This window comes from Sceloporus occidentalis, unplaced genomic scaffold (assembly GCF_023333645.1).
Source record: "Sceloporus occidentalis isolate IW3139 unplaced genomic scaffold, rSceOcc1.0.p SCAF_2, whole genome shotgun sequence".
Classification (NCBI taxonomy): domain Eukaryota; kingdom Metazoa; phylum Chordata; class Lepidosauria; order Squamata; family Phrynosomatidae; genus Sceloporus; species Sceloporus occidentalis.
The window spans coordinates 125,498,109-125,512,899 of NW_028316982.1; the positions used below are offsets into that span (position 1 = coordinate 125,498,109).

Genomic DNA, 14,791 nt, shown 5'->3' on the forward strand with positions numbered 1-14,791 from the left:
CCAAACAGCAAAAGAATTAATAGGGAATTTAGATCTATTAGATGTTTGGAGATTTAAATATGGGGAGGAGAAGCATTATACATTCTTTTCTGATATGCCTAGAATCAACATGTTCTTGATATCTAGACTAATGAACAGGGAGATTCAGAAAATGGAAACACTCCCAGGGAGATTCTCAGACTATAATCCTATTTTATTAATGTTAAAAATAAAGAAATGAGAATATATATGGAAATTAAAAGTTTCTTTATTGAAGAACAAAGATATAGGCCCGGTACATACCGGCCCTATGTGGCGTCATGGTGACGTGCTAGGGTTGCCTTGGGGCAGCGCTTCTACATGCCCCTTAGCCCTAGCATGTGACGAGGGTGTCAAAATGGTGGCGCATGTACATATGGGCGCCGCCATTGTTACGCAAGCGCCACGCGGCATGCACACGGTGCTAATGTAATGAGTGTGCCAGTGGCGCACTGTGGTGCACTTGTTACTCCGCAGGGAAGCCACGTGGTTTGGTGGCTGTGGCTTCCCTGTGGAGGGAAAACAGGCGCCAGCAGGCTGCCCTTTTTGGGTGGTATGTACCGTGCCATAGTAAAGAAAATAAAAACTGAACTTAAACTATACTTCCAAGAAAACATGGACAAAGGTACACCGATGGATGTAATCTGGCAGGCAGGAAATAGAGTAGCAAAAGGACTGCTAATTCAACAAGAACTATTGATGAAAAAGAATAGAAGAGAAAAATAGAGAAAATAACAACAGGATTAAGGAAGAAAGAACAGAAATTTAAGAAAAACCAAATAAGAAAACATTGAAAAATGAGATTCTGATTTTACAAAAACAATTATCTCATGAAACAGTACAAGAAATATCAACCAAGCTACCAATTTGCAAAATAGATATTTCTTTTTTTAGATAATCTTTATTATTTTCTGAATCATAAAAATAGAAAAAACTGATACAACCGATACAAACACAAGTATCCATAACTTCACTGTCACAACTCTTTCTGTTTTCTTGGACCCACTTTCTGCTTACCCTGTCTTCTTGGCCTTTCAGAGAGTTCACTTTCATAATATTGGCGGTTTACAGACCGCCCTTTTGGGGCGGCCTGTTCCCGCCCCTTTCCCCGTCAGATCAGGGCCTCAGCTGCCACAACGGTAGCCTCTGACGCCCCGATCTGACACTTTCCAGGCCGCGGGGAAGCAGCAAAAGGCGGGGATGAAGAGAAAGGGGATGAAGAGAAAGGGGCCACTTGGCCCCTTTCTCTTTTTGTGTCGCTAGTGCAGCCGTTTAAAGGCTGCACCCAGCAACACAAACCTGCAAGTAGCACCGTTTCGGAGCTTCTTCCGTTGCCTTAGAAAGGGCGCTCTGGGCGCCCTTGCGCGGCGCCCGAACGTCACTTCCGCACTGCTGCGTTTGGGAAGGAGAGATTCAAAGACTGAAATCAAGCAAAGAGCTAGAGAAAGACGGGTATGTATGCCATTGGTTCACATATTGTCAACTCAATGAAAGACTTAAAATGGACTCCAAACTAGAAGGTATTAGTAAAAGAAGAACAGAATTAGATGAGATCCTGTTAGAACCCCAGAAGTCTATCTAAAATGTATAAACTCTTATTGAAAATAGAATTAGAATCCGAAACAGTTAAAGAATGTACTATTAAATGGGCAAAAAAATCAGTCACTCTATCTAAATGGAAAGTTGGGAAACAGCATGTAGCCAAGACTTGAAATTCACAGTTGTTATGGATTTGAAGGAAAACTTCTATAAGATGGTACACAGATGGTACCTAACTCCAAACAAGCTGGCAAAAATCTGTCCATATGAAAAAGGCAAATGTTGGAAATGTGGAATGAAGGAACATTATACCATGTCTGGTGGACATGTGCAGTAGCAGTTAAATTCTAGAAAGAAATCCATAACACATTACAAGTAATACTTCAATTACCAATTAAAATGACTCCAGAAAGTTTTTTTTAAATATTGTGGAAGGAAGAGAAGAAAAGAAGCATCTAAAATACATTTTCTACTACCTTAAAACTGCTAGACTGATATATGCCCAAAAACTGAAAGAGAACGAAATACCTACAGTAGACGATTGGCTCAGAAAATGCTTAGACGTGATGGAAATAGATAGGATGACAATGTTACTAAATGACACACGCCCCGCCGCCAAAAAAAGAAAAAAGATGGGAAAAAGACTGGGAGTAACTACTAAACTACTGTGAAGCAAAATGGTCTACTTAATATATTTTAATCCTACTTGCTTACTGAATGGGCGATTGACTATTATAAAACTATATAAGGTATACATATGAAACCAATATTGTGTACAACAAATAAATAAGATAGAGACAATAGGATCAAAACAGCTAGCAAATATAAGAAAGGTAGATATGTTTTACTATACTAGGAAAGCTTGTAATTAAGACAGTTTTAATGATACACAGACATATGAAGGCTAAAAATAATAAAAGGGAAATTGAACTTGGAAACATGTTGATTTGATGAAGAATAATATTTTCTAAGCTATGCTTTAGTAGATACCAAACCGGATAAATAATTTATAAATTGGGGGGGGGGTATTAAGAAAAGGAAAGGAAAAAGGAAAACAATGCTAAATATAGTATTACAGATACATAATCAATGTATAGAACTGAATGTAAAATCTTCATGTATTATGTATCTTTCAAGGTTTCTTCTTTTTTTTTTAATAAAAAGAAAAATATATAATTGTCTTGGAAGTACTAACCAGGAAAATTTGGAATGATGCAATAATTAAAAGCCCAGAAATACAAGGATATTCATACAAATTAAGAACCTTTGTAGATGACTTGGTGGTATTTTTGGATGCTCCAAATCATAGCATCAAGAAATAAATAGAGACTTTGGAAGAATTTGGAGACCTGTCAGGGTATAAAGTAAACAAAATTAAAAGTAACATCCTCACAAAAGCTTATATAAAAAGAAGAACCAAAATTAAGAGAAAAATCAGATTTTAAAATAGAAAATAAAGTATTTGGGTTTAAGCATCTCAAAGAAAAACTTCAAACTATGCAACAATAATTATAACAAGAAATGGGATGCAATTAAAAATGAACTGAAAAAATGGTCTAATCTGAACCTATCTATGTTAGGCAGGATATCTGCAATTCAAATGAATATCCTCCCAAAACTATTCCAGAATCTTCTGATTATCACCAATGATAAACAATTTAAGCAATAGGAGAGGGAGACATCTAATTTTATATGGCAAGGTAAAAACAACAACACAGAATTAAAATGAAATTCCTACAGGATAGGAAAGAAAGAAGAGGTTTAGGGTTACATAATTTGAAGATTGGATTACACTGGAAAATAAGAGATTGTTAATTTAAGATGAGTTCAATATATACTTTGGATGGCACACATTTCTATGTTACAACAAATTAAAATCTAGCAAAGAGTTCAGAAATGAGTATGGAGAAAACAGACGGACATAATAAACCCATGTTCAGGTGGCTTAGTGATCACATGATGTATGCTCTGAAGCTGCCCCAAAGCTGCCCCAACCTGGAAAAGCTGCTCTGAAAAAGAGTGGTAAAAAACGCTTCTTTTCAGAGTGCCATCTGGGACCATGGTGGCAAGGTGGATTGGGGCCACATGTGCCTGTTTGCTGTGACTCCAGGGCAAGCAGCTCTGGGGCAGCCCCAATCCACCCTTTTTGGGCAGTCCGTTTCACCCCTGTGTGAGGAAATCTTTGTTGAAAATATGGTCTAAATATAGAAAACGTCTATGCCCAAAAATCCCATTGTGGACTTCGCTATGTGAAGCTTTTCCCAAAAGAGAAAATTTACATAAAAACAAATGGCTCATATATAAAGAAAAATTAAAGTTGAAAGATGATGGATATCAAATGAAACCACAAGAAGAATTAAAACAAAAAGGAATAATTTGCCATTGGTTTTTGTACTGCCAATTTACAGAAGATTTCAAAAGAGATACCAAATTAGAAGAAATTGAAAACAGAAAAACAGAATTAGATTCATTGCTCCATACTGAGAATAAGCAAATGATAACAAAATTCTACAAACTGTTGATGAATTAGGAGACAGAAGAAGAAACATTCAAAACCAATACAGTTAGTTGGTCACAAAATATTGGACATATAACACCCTGGAATAATGGTCAAAGGTATGGAACAAGAATCTCAAATTCACCAAATGTAATGATCTGAAGGAAAATCACTACAATTTATTTTATAGTTGGTTCGTAACACTGGTCAAAATAGCAAAAATTGTGGGGGAAAAGAGAAATAACTGCTGGAAATGTGGAGAAGAGAATAGTACCTTCTATCATATGTGGTGTCAAAATGAAAAGGCTAAAACAATACCTAAAGTGATAACAGATACATTAAAAATCAATATTCCGTTAACACCAGAATTTTATCTATTAAATATGCTGACTGAGATAGATGCTCAAACAGAAACAGAATTTGAGAAAATTCTATTTTATATGTGACAACTGCAAGAATCATCTATGCCAAAAGATGGAAAAATCAAAGATTACCAAACAAGAATGAATGGGTTCTAAAAATGATGGATATGTCAATAATGGGTGTTAAGCCTCAATAATAAAACAACAAAGAACTATGAAGAAAATTTGAAAAACATATCCAATATATGGGAGAGAAAAAGAGGAAATTAAAAGCAAAAAAAGAGAAGATATCAAAATTAATAAATAAAAAAGAAGTGGAAAGAAACCTAAGTGTATGAGGAACTTTGTGAATCATGAAAAAATAATAATTGAAATGACTGTAGATCTCTTTTCTTTATTTATACGTTCTAAGGTTCAGTATCTAGTAACAGGATTAGAAAACAAAGACAGTACAATGAAAAGAAATATAAACAATTCAACTAGGAAAAATTAGGAAGTCAAGTATATATGTAAGGTGTGAATGTTTGGATGAATTTGTTTGTTTTAAAATAAGATGAGAATGCACAAAAGACAAAGGCCCAAAACAGATAGGGAAAGAGAGTGGCTTTTGGCTGCTTCAGTGGTGTGGCATTTATAGGATGCATGCCCCCCAAAGCGGCCAGAAGCTGCTCAAGAGCTGGCGCAGAAAGGAGTGGAAAAAATGGCCCATTCAGGACCGTAGTGGTGGCCGCTTCAGGAGTGGGATGTCTGATTGCTGTGGTCCCAGGCCAATCAGGGCTAGAAGCAGACAGAAGCTGCTCCTTCCAGGCCATCTGCTTTGGCCCAAAAATAAAAATGTTACTGAGATTTAGGTGGGGATGAAATTTTATTACTTGTAGTAACTCAGGGTAATATATATTTATTTTCATTCTTTTATTTTTTGTAGTGATTTTAGGCTATTTCCTAAAAAAATATAGGGGGATTATCACACAGATGCACTTATCATCTGTAAAGCATGGGCAAAAGGTTCCTGAAGTGTGAAGGTGTGATAGCACGTTGCACTTCAAAAACGTCATTGAGGCATCCTGCTTCTCTCCCATTGTCAAAGCATTTGTGGAGAAGTCATTTTTTAATAACAGGCTTTTCTGTTATTAAAAAAATGGCTTCTTGGCAAACGCTTTCACAACGGGAGAGAAGCGAGATGCCTCAATGACATTTTAGAAGCATGATGCGCTTCACGCTTCACACCTTCACACTTCAGAAACACTTCAGGAACGTTTTGCCCATGGTAAGGCTCTCTGTGATAAGGTCCATATAATAGTAAATTAAAATGACTACTCATACCTTTCAGTCTTCATAAACTTATATTACTAATTCAGAGCCTTGCTAATTATTATGCAAAGGGATCTTGTGGCACCTTTGAGACTAATTAATTAGTGAAAAAAGTTGTAAAATAAGCTTTCATAGACTGAGGAAGTAGACTAATGTATGAAAGCTAATACTACAACTTCTTTCACTCAGTCTTAAAGGTGCTACAAGATCCCTTTGTATACTTATATTATTAGTATATTATTGGGACCAACTACGTGCCTGCCCTATTTGTCACCAAGAAGGAAACACAGATGAAGGTGTGTCTGGCTGCTTTGGATACAGCTTTGATGCTGCAGGCATTGTCAGCTGTATCTTTTGCAGCACCACTACAGGGACCAGTGGCACTTAGAAAGTGGTTTCTTGGCACTGGTCTCTTAATAGTAATAATAATAATACAGTTTATTTATAGACCGCATTTCCAAAATAGATCAAAGCTGTGTACAACAGAACAAAACAAATCAATTCAAAATAATTGAATTATTGGAATTAGAAAACAAAGACAGTACAATTTGAATCTATTTGGAGAGATAACAGGACTTCAAATTAATTGGAATAAATCAGAAATGATGTTACTTAATTATACAAAAAAAGAAGAATTGGAGTTTATGAAACAAAAAGAGTTAGGGATAAGAATAAAAAGTAATATAAAATATTTAGGAATTAATATAATGAAAGACTTAAAGGAAATGGAAGGGAAACATTTTTTAGTATTACGGAAAGAAGTTGAAAAAAAATTAGTAGAATATAAGAAAATTCATTTATCATGGTTTGGATGAATAGCATTAGTCAAAATGAAAATTTTACCAAAATTAATTTTTTTATTCAGAATGATACCACTAAAAATATCAGAGGTAGAATTAAGTAAATGGCAACAGTTATTAAATGTATATTGTAATGGAGGAAAAAGAAGTAGATTAAATAAACAATTTTGGTACGAGTCTCAGAAAAAGGGAGGGTTAGGCCTCCGTAATATAAAAGGATATTATGAAGCCAACCACTTAAGATATGTAATAGAAGGTATGCTGGATGTACCAGATTTTGATTGGTTAGAAATGGGGGGAAAAGAGATAGCTATGAAAATAGAGAAAATTTTCTTTAAAGAAATTAGTAGGAAAGAAATTAAAGAAATTGAAAACCCATCTATGAAAAATAAATTAGAAATTTGGAATAAATATAAAAAAGGATTAATGAATGAAAACTCAATGATAACACCAATAATAATGGAAAAATCCTTCCCAAAAATTTAAAAGACTTATTAGATAAAGAATTAAAGGAAAGGAAAATAGATAAAATGGAAAATTGGATGAAATTAAAAATAGGTAAAGAAAATATAAAAGAAAAACTTAGGGGAGTAAATATGTCCTGGTTACATTTTATGCAAATAGAACAATGGTTTAAAAATTGGAAGAAAAAATATAGAAAAAGGAAAATATACACAATTTGAACAAATAGTTCAGAAAGGAAAAGAAATGGAGGAAAATGAAAATAAAAGGTATAACTAGCAATATTTATAAAATATTAATGGAGAATAAGAGGAAAAATTAAATCAAACTATTTTAAAAGAAATATGGGAAGATGAATTAGGATGTAAAATTTGTGATAATGAATGGAATAAGATTTGGGAACAAAGACATTTGAAAAATTTATCGGTGCGAATTAAGGAAAATTATTATAAACTGATTTGGAAATGGTATTTGACACCAGTGAGACTACATAATATAAACAAAGATCATTCAAAATATTGTTGGAGAGGTTGTCAGAAAGTAGGATCACATCTACATATGTGGTGGCAATGTAAATATGTACAAAAATTTTGGGAAATAGTAATAGTAGAGATAGAAAATGTTATGAATATAAAGATAGATAGAAAACCAAATATAGTATTGTTATCAATATACAATGAAGTAGAATGGAAAGAAGAAAAAACTTGTAACAAATTTGTTTACTGCTGCGCGATTAATCATAGCAAGAAATTGGAAAACAAAAATAAATGTGAAATTGGAGGATTGGTATAAAGAAGTTTGGAAGTTAGCAATTGATGACAAATTAACATGTAAATTGAAAGTAAAAAAAGGATTATGGAAAAGAAATGATTTTGATGAAATATGGAAAAAAATTATTGAAAATGTACTAAGAAAAGAAGATGGGAAATTACCTCCACAAGAGGAATTAAAATTTTGGATGGAGTACAAAGACGGGAATGGCTAAAGACAGGAGTGGGGTGCACTGAGGGGATATTTAGGGGTTTTTGTAAAAAAAAATGACTAAGATATAAAAGTATATATATGTATGGAAAGTAGATCTGTTTTGTTTTGTAAAATCTCAAAAATACTAAATAAATTTTAAAAAGAAGTTACAGGAGGGTATTTTTCAACTGACATTACAAGAAACTTCTTGACCGTATTTGGCAATGGAACCAATTGCCTAGAGAAATGGTAGAGGTCCTGCACAGAGCAAGGGATTGCATTTGATGGCCCATGAGACCCATTCCAACTCTATGATTCTGTTATTCTAACATAACTTCAAGGTAGATTTTCAGTGGAGGCCCTGTTCTTGGTAAATGAAACCATAAATTTTCAAGCATTCAAACTGAGTCTCATTATATTATATTATATTATATTATATTATATTATATTATATTATATTAGTGGTTAAAATATTAGTTCCCAGAATAGCCCTTCTCATTAAATGATAAATTTGACTGTGAAACCAACAAACATCAGTTATAACTTATATATGTTCTTATGTAAATGGCTACTTTCAGAAGTATTTTTTTAAAACTCTGCTTTTTTCTTTCTCCCTTTGAGGATCATTCTGTTACAGACCTTTGCCATCTTGGTTGCTGTGAGTTTTGTACTACTATCCTAAGGCCTTTACCAACAGTAGAAGAACTGGAAGAGAAGCCAGAAAAAATGGAAAAGGTGTGTATTATGCTTATAAACAATTATAACAATCGATATAAAGAATTTTTCCCCAGAAAACTGTTCCAGTTTTAGAATTTATATTACTTGAGAAGGAATGCAGTCATGCCAGCTTAATATCCCTCTTCTATACCCACTGTAGTCTGAATGTCATCAAGAGGAAAGACTGCATTCATTTTAACATTTCACCTGGGCCTTCACAGCATGGGTAGAGCTAAAGCAATTTTTATACCCAGACACTGGCTGCAGGAGCATTTCTTCATCTGGCACTTTGCACACTCCACATTTCTCCTGCTGTTTTCTTGAAATCCTGATGAGAGATATGGCTAAGGTAGTACTCTGCTCAGCCACCCCAATAATAAATGTGTCTGTGTTGGGGAAAATTCCCTTGTCATATACAATTAGAAATAACTGGAGTTCATCCATTACACCTCTTACATTCCAGTCAGAAAAGTTGATGAATCCTACATTTCCCTAGATTGTAGTTTTTTGTGGGTTTTTTGGGCTATGTGGCCATGTTCTAGCAGAGTTTCTTTCTGACATTTCACCAGCATCTCTGGCTGGCATCTGAAGATGCTGGTGAAACGTCAGAAAGAAACTCTGCTAGAACATGGCCACATAGCCTGAAAAACCCACAAAAAACTATGGATGCTGGCCATGAAAGCCTTCGACCTTACATTTCCCTAGATCCTCCATAAGTCAGATGGGAAACTGGATTAAGCCTGCAAGGCGAGAGATTCTCCTTCCAAGGACTAGTAAAATTACCAAATCTTGGGACCTGGCTTCTCCTTTTTTTTTTTTTTTTTTTTTACCAAAGGGCCAGAGTAGGCATCTCAAAGTGAGAGGCTAATTTCTCATGGATGCATGCACCTTTGAAACAATAATTGTACAGTGGGCCCTCCCCTTATGGGGAGATCCATTCCAGACCCCCCCGCGCGCGTTAGGAAAAATCCACTTATGCTCGTGCCCCAAAGGAAACAATGAAGTGTGTGTACATGTGCATGCGGTGTCAGAGTGGCACATGCGGACCATTGTTTTTTTCATCTCGTGCCTTCCACTTAAGCAGGAAGCCGTGTGTAATGTATATTATCTAGGATGTCTGTCTGACCAGTTCTTTCTTATAGAATCATAGAATCTTAGAGTTGGAAGAGATCACAAGGGCCATCCAGTCCAACCCCCTGCTATGCAGAAACTCTCAATCAAAGCATTCCCAATAGCTTTCCAAACCATGCCCAGCATCAGGGCTCATTGAAGGAGTTCAGTATGGAGCAATACTGAGATGTTTCAGTATTTGCTTCCTCAGGAATCACTGAATACAGGATTTCTGCTTTGTGGTTTTTCTCATTTTATTGTTATTTTCCTAATTATGTCAGCTAAATGATTGAAGTGACTGTACTGTTTCCCTTCATGGTTTACAGTGCCTATAGGTTGTACCACTCAAATACATAGACATGTTAGTCTGGAATAGTATGCAAAGGGATTTTCTAGTACCTTTGAAACTAACTGAAAGTAAGAGGTTGGTAGCATAAGCTTTTATGAACTTAAGTTTATTTCATCAGATGTACAGAGTGCATCTCTTCACTCCATGCAGTGGATTGGACTGGTGGTGCTTGTGTTCTCTTCCAACTCTATGATTCTATGAAATAACATATCTTAATGGGGGCGGGTTATAGACCACCCATTTGGGGTGGTCTGGACCCGCCCCTTTCCCTGGAGTATTGGGGCTTCAGCGGCTACACCCGCAGCCGCTGAGGCCCCGATCCGCCGCTTTTTGGGCTGCGGGGAAGCAGCAAAACGCCGCTTCCCCGCAGCCAGAAAAGGGGTGTCCTTGGGGCTTCAAGCCCCAAGGACACCCTGCGGCGGCGGGGAGGGGGAGAAAGGGGCCGCTTGGCCCCTTTCTCCCTTGCTTCGCTGGGCGCAGCCGTCTGAAGGCTGCGCCCAGCAAAGCAAAGCGGCGCCGCGGACCAGGAAGGAGCTCCGAAACGGAGCTCCTTCCTGGTCCGCAGAAAGGGCGCCCTAGGCGCCCTGCCGTGGATTGAGGACATCACGTCCGCGCCGCCCCGTCTAGAGGCGGCGCAGCCGTGACGACCTCACGGCGGCGGCCATATGGAAGGGCCGCCGCCATTTAGTGCATGACGGGCACGCACTAGGGTTAGGGCGGTGCAGAAGCACCGCCCTTTTGTAATCCTAGTGCGTGCTCGTCACGCACCAAAGTGCCGGTGTGTAACCGGCCTAAACAACTAAAATGAATCTGAAAATAATTTCAAGGAATGTAGATGGACAGAATTCACACCAGAAAAGGAAAGGGAATATTAACAATCCTAAATATGAAATAATTTGTTTTCAAAAAACTCATAAGAAAAAGAGACTGTAGATTTTTGCCGAATAAAAATATGAGTCTACAGTTTGTGTCTGCAAATAAGAATAAAGAAATGGAGTGGTCTTCTATATAAATCAAACATTACAACCTAAATTTAAAATAAACAAGGTAGATGTGTAATTGTGGAAATCAACTGGAATGGTTCGACAGTGTATTAATTGGTGTTTTATGGAAAACTGTTAAGATAGACATGTGAACTAGACCTACAAAATCCATTTTGCATGGGTGATTGAAATGGCAATGTTCATCCTAATAAAGATAAATGTTCCAGCAAATGTATTAAGAAAGATAACAGGAAACTACATTGAACCTTTTTTTAAAAAAAAATACATAATATTTGGATTAATAGACAGTTGGAGAAGTTTACAGCCAAGCTCTAGTGACTATGCTTTTTTCCCTAGAGCACAATGAATCCTTTACTAAAATAATGCATTCTGGATTTTAAAGAATATGGCTAACTTAGTAAAGAGTATGGCCCTTCTAGAAAAACAAAATTCAGACCATAATCCCACCATGATGTGCTTAAAACAGAGCAAACTCAGATTAGATGGAGAGTTAATGAATGTTTATTTCTGAAGATGGAAGTATTACAACAATTTAAATCAGACTTGAGGAAAGCCTACAATAGTTTGAGATGAAAGGAAAGCTTATATAAGAGGATAATTTGGAAAATATGGTTCTAAACTGAAAAAAGAAAAAAAAGTAAAAAGAGGGAGTTGATAGAAGAAATACAGAATTTGGAAGAAAATCAGAAAAAAATGATAAAGAAACTCAACAAAAAATTAAGTTGCTCCAACAATTCTCACCATTTACAGTGCAGTAAATAAATTTGTTGTTGTTGTTAACTGCCTTCAAATTGACTTTGACTGATGGCAACTACATGAGAGAGACACCTCCAAGCCCCCTGCCCCAGTTGCTTTGCTCAGGTATTGCAGGCTAAGGGCCATGGTCTCCTTGATTGAATCTATCCATCTAATATGTGGCCTTCTTCTCTTTCTGCTACTCTCCACCTTTCCTAGCACTGTTGTCTTTTCCAGTAAGTCATGATTTCTCATTATGTGGCCAAAGTACAACAGCTTGTTTGGTCATCTTGGATTCCAGGGATTGCTCGGGCCTGATCTGCTACAGTACCCATTTGTTTGACTGTCTGTCTGTCCATGGTATTCTCAGCACTCCTCTCCAGTACCACATCTAAAATGAATTGTTTTCTTTCTATCTGCTTTCTTCACTGTTCAGCTCTTGCATTTGTACATGGTGATGGGGAAAATAATCCTTGGACAATCATTCCTTAGTGTTCAGTTTTATGTCTTTATACTTTAGAATTTTATCTAATTCTTTCACTGGCGGAGTACAGACCACCAGAAAGAGGCACCTCCCCAGGGTCTCTCTTTGCTCCGCAGGAGCACCACAGCAACCAAATTGTGCTGCGCTGCTGCGGAGCAAAAAAGGAGTGCCCGGAGGCGGCTCCTTTTTGTGGCACCACTGCAATGCCGCAAAGCACCAGATCCGGCGCAGTGATGTCACAGCTGCGGCACCTCGTCTGGAAGCGGCGCAGCTGTGATGTCACCATTACGTGCCCGGTCTGGTGGGTGCGCTGCAGCTGCAGCACCCTCATCACGTGTAAGGGTTGCCAGGCATGTGGGCGCTCCGCCCACCAGGCAACCCTCACACGTGACGAGGGCACCTCAAAGGCCCATCTGGCCTTCTTAGTCCTAAACTACATCTCATTTTTGACTGCAATCTCCATTCTGGTAAATGATGGATCCAAGGTATGAGAAATTTTTGACTAGTGCATTTTATTTCTTCATGGTCTGTGTTGAATATATATAAATCCTCTGTGTTAATTATTTTTGTTCTCTTAATGTTCAGAATTGTGCCTGCCTTTGTACTTTCTTCTTTAATTTTCCTTATTATTGTTCCAAGTCTTTGTTGTTAGTATTATGGTGTCATCTGCATATTTTGGATTGTTGATATTCCTTCCTCCAATGTTCACTACTCCTTCTAAATCTAAACCTGTGCTTTGTTTGATGTTTTCTGCATACAAGTTGAATAAATATGGTGATATAATGCAGCCTTGTACATTGCATGGCGCCAAGATCAGGAAGGGAGATCAGTTTGTAATGGATACACTGAACATATTAAAAGCCTTTGAGAAATACTACACAGCAAGGGGCAATACTACATATGCAAGGGACAATGAGAAAACGTTTAATATGAAAGACTACAAGATTCCACATCAACATTAGAGAGAACTTCCTGGTGGTGAGAGCAGTTCAACAGTGGAATACACTTCCTTAAAGTGTGATGGAGTCTCCTTCTTTGGGAGACTCCAGGAATGCTTTGATTGGGTCTTCCTGCATGGCAGGGATTGAGGCTCTTGTAGTCTCTTCCATCTCTATGATTTTAGGATCAGAATTCAAATAGCCTTAATAGAGTAGAAAGCTGGGCGTAAACTAAGAAAATGGATTTCAACAGGGATAAATGTAAGGTAGTACACTTTGGCAGTAAAAATGAAATACAGATATAGGATGGATGACATCTGGCTTAACATGAGTGCTTGTGAAAGGGATGTAAATGTCTTAGTAGACCACAAGCTGAATATGAGTCAACAGTGTCATGTAGCAGCTTTAAAAATTCTAGGTGGCATCAATAGAGGTATAGTGTCTAGGGGCCAGAGCAGACAGGCAAAAATAGTGACTTGATCCTGCTTTTTCTCCCTGACACTAAGGGCAACAGTGGAACAGAGTGTGGTGGAGTCTCCTTCCTTGGATGTCTTTAAGCAGAGGCTGGATGGCCATCTGTCAGGGATGCTTTGATTTGGAATTCCTGCATGGAAGGGGGTTGGACTGGATGGCCCTTACGGTCTCTTCCAACTCTATGATTCTATGATTCTATGTTTATTTATATCCCGCCTTCCTCCCAGTACAGGGACTCAAGGCAGCTAACAGATCTAAAACAATATTTTATTTATTTATTTATGTATTTATTTATATCCCACTCTTTTCTCAGGACAGGAACTCAGAGCGGCTTCACAGCATTAAAAAATAGTACAATTAAAAACATTTTTTAAAAAAAACATACATTAAAAAAAAATTTAAACTGGTCCAGCATCCCAGCCTATCCTTATAGCAATTCCTTAAATGCCTGTGTGAACAGGTAGGTTTTCACCTGCCAGTGGAAGGCCATCAAGGAGGGAGCCATTCTGATCTCCCTGGGCAGGGAGTTCCAGAGTCTAGGGGCAGCCACTGAGAAGACCCTTCTCATGTCCCCACCAATGCAAGTTAAAACACTATGAAACATGCAGAATACAAGTTTAAAAAACAATTAAACAATTAAAACAATTAAAAACATTACATTGTTAAAATTTAAAGTTTAAAACTCTTAAAAACAAAAACAAAACAGCATCCATGTCATGCAAAAGCCTGGTGGCATAAAAACATCTTTACCAGCTGCCAAAAGGACAGCACGGTTGGAGCTATCCTGGACTCCCTAGGGAGGGAGATCCAGAGCAGCAGCCACTGAAATCGCACTTTCTCTTGTTCCCACCAAACGCACCTGAGGGGGTAGTGGGACAGAGAGAAAGGCCTCTCTCAATGACCTCAATATTCTAGGGGCCTTGTACAGGGAGATATGGTCCTTCAAATAGCTGGGACCCAAACTGTATTATAGGGCTTTATAGATCAAAACCAGCACTTTGAATTGTGCCCAGAAATGAAGCTGTGGC

General features: G+C 37.4%; 1 protein-coding gene across 1 annotated transcript in view; it reads left to right on the forward strand.

The window, feature by feature from the left end:
• LOC149318988 (uncharacterized) overlaps positions 1–14,791 on the forward strand; it is a 65,099-nt gene that overhangs the window by 39,098 nt on the left and 11,210 nt on the right. Inside the window, exon 8 of the mRNA XM_089508366.1 lies at positions 8,574–8,687. Coding sequence (XP_089364492.1) covers positions 8,574–8,687 — 114 coding nt within the window. The remainder of the gene's footprint in view (positions 1–8,573; positions 8,688–14,791) is intronic.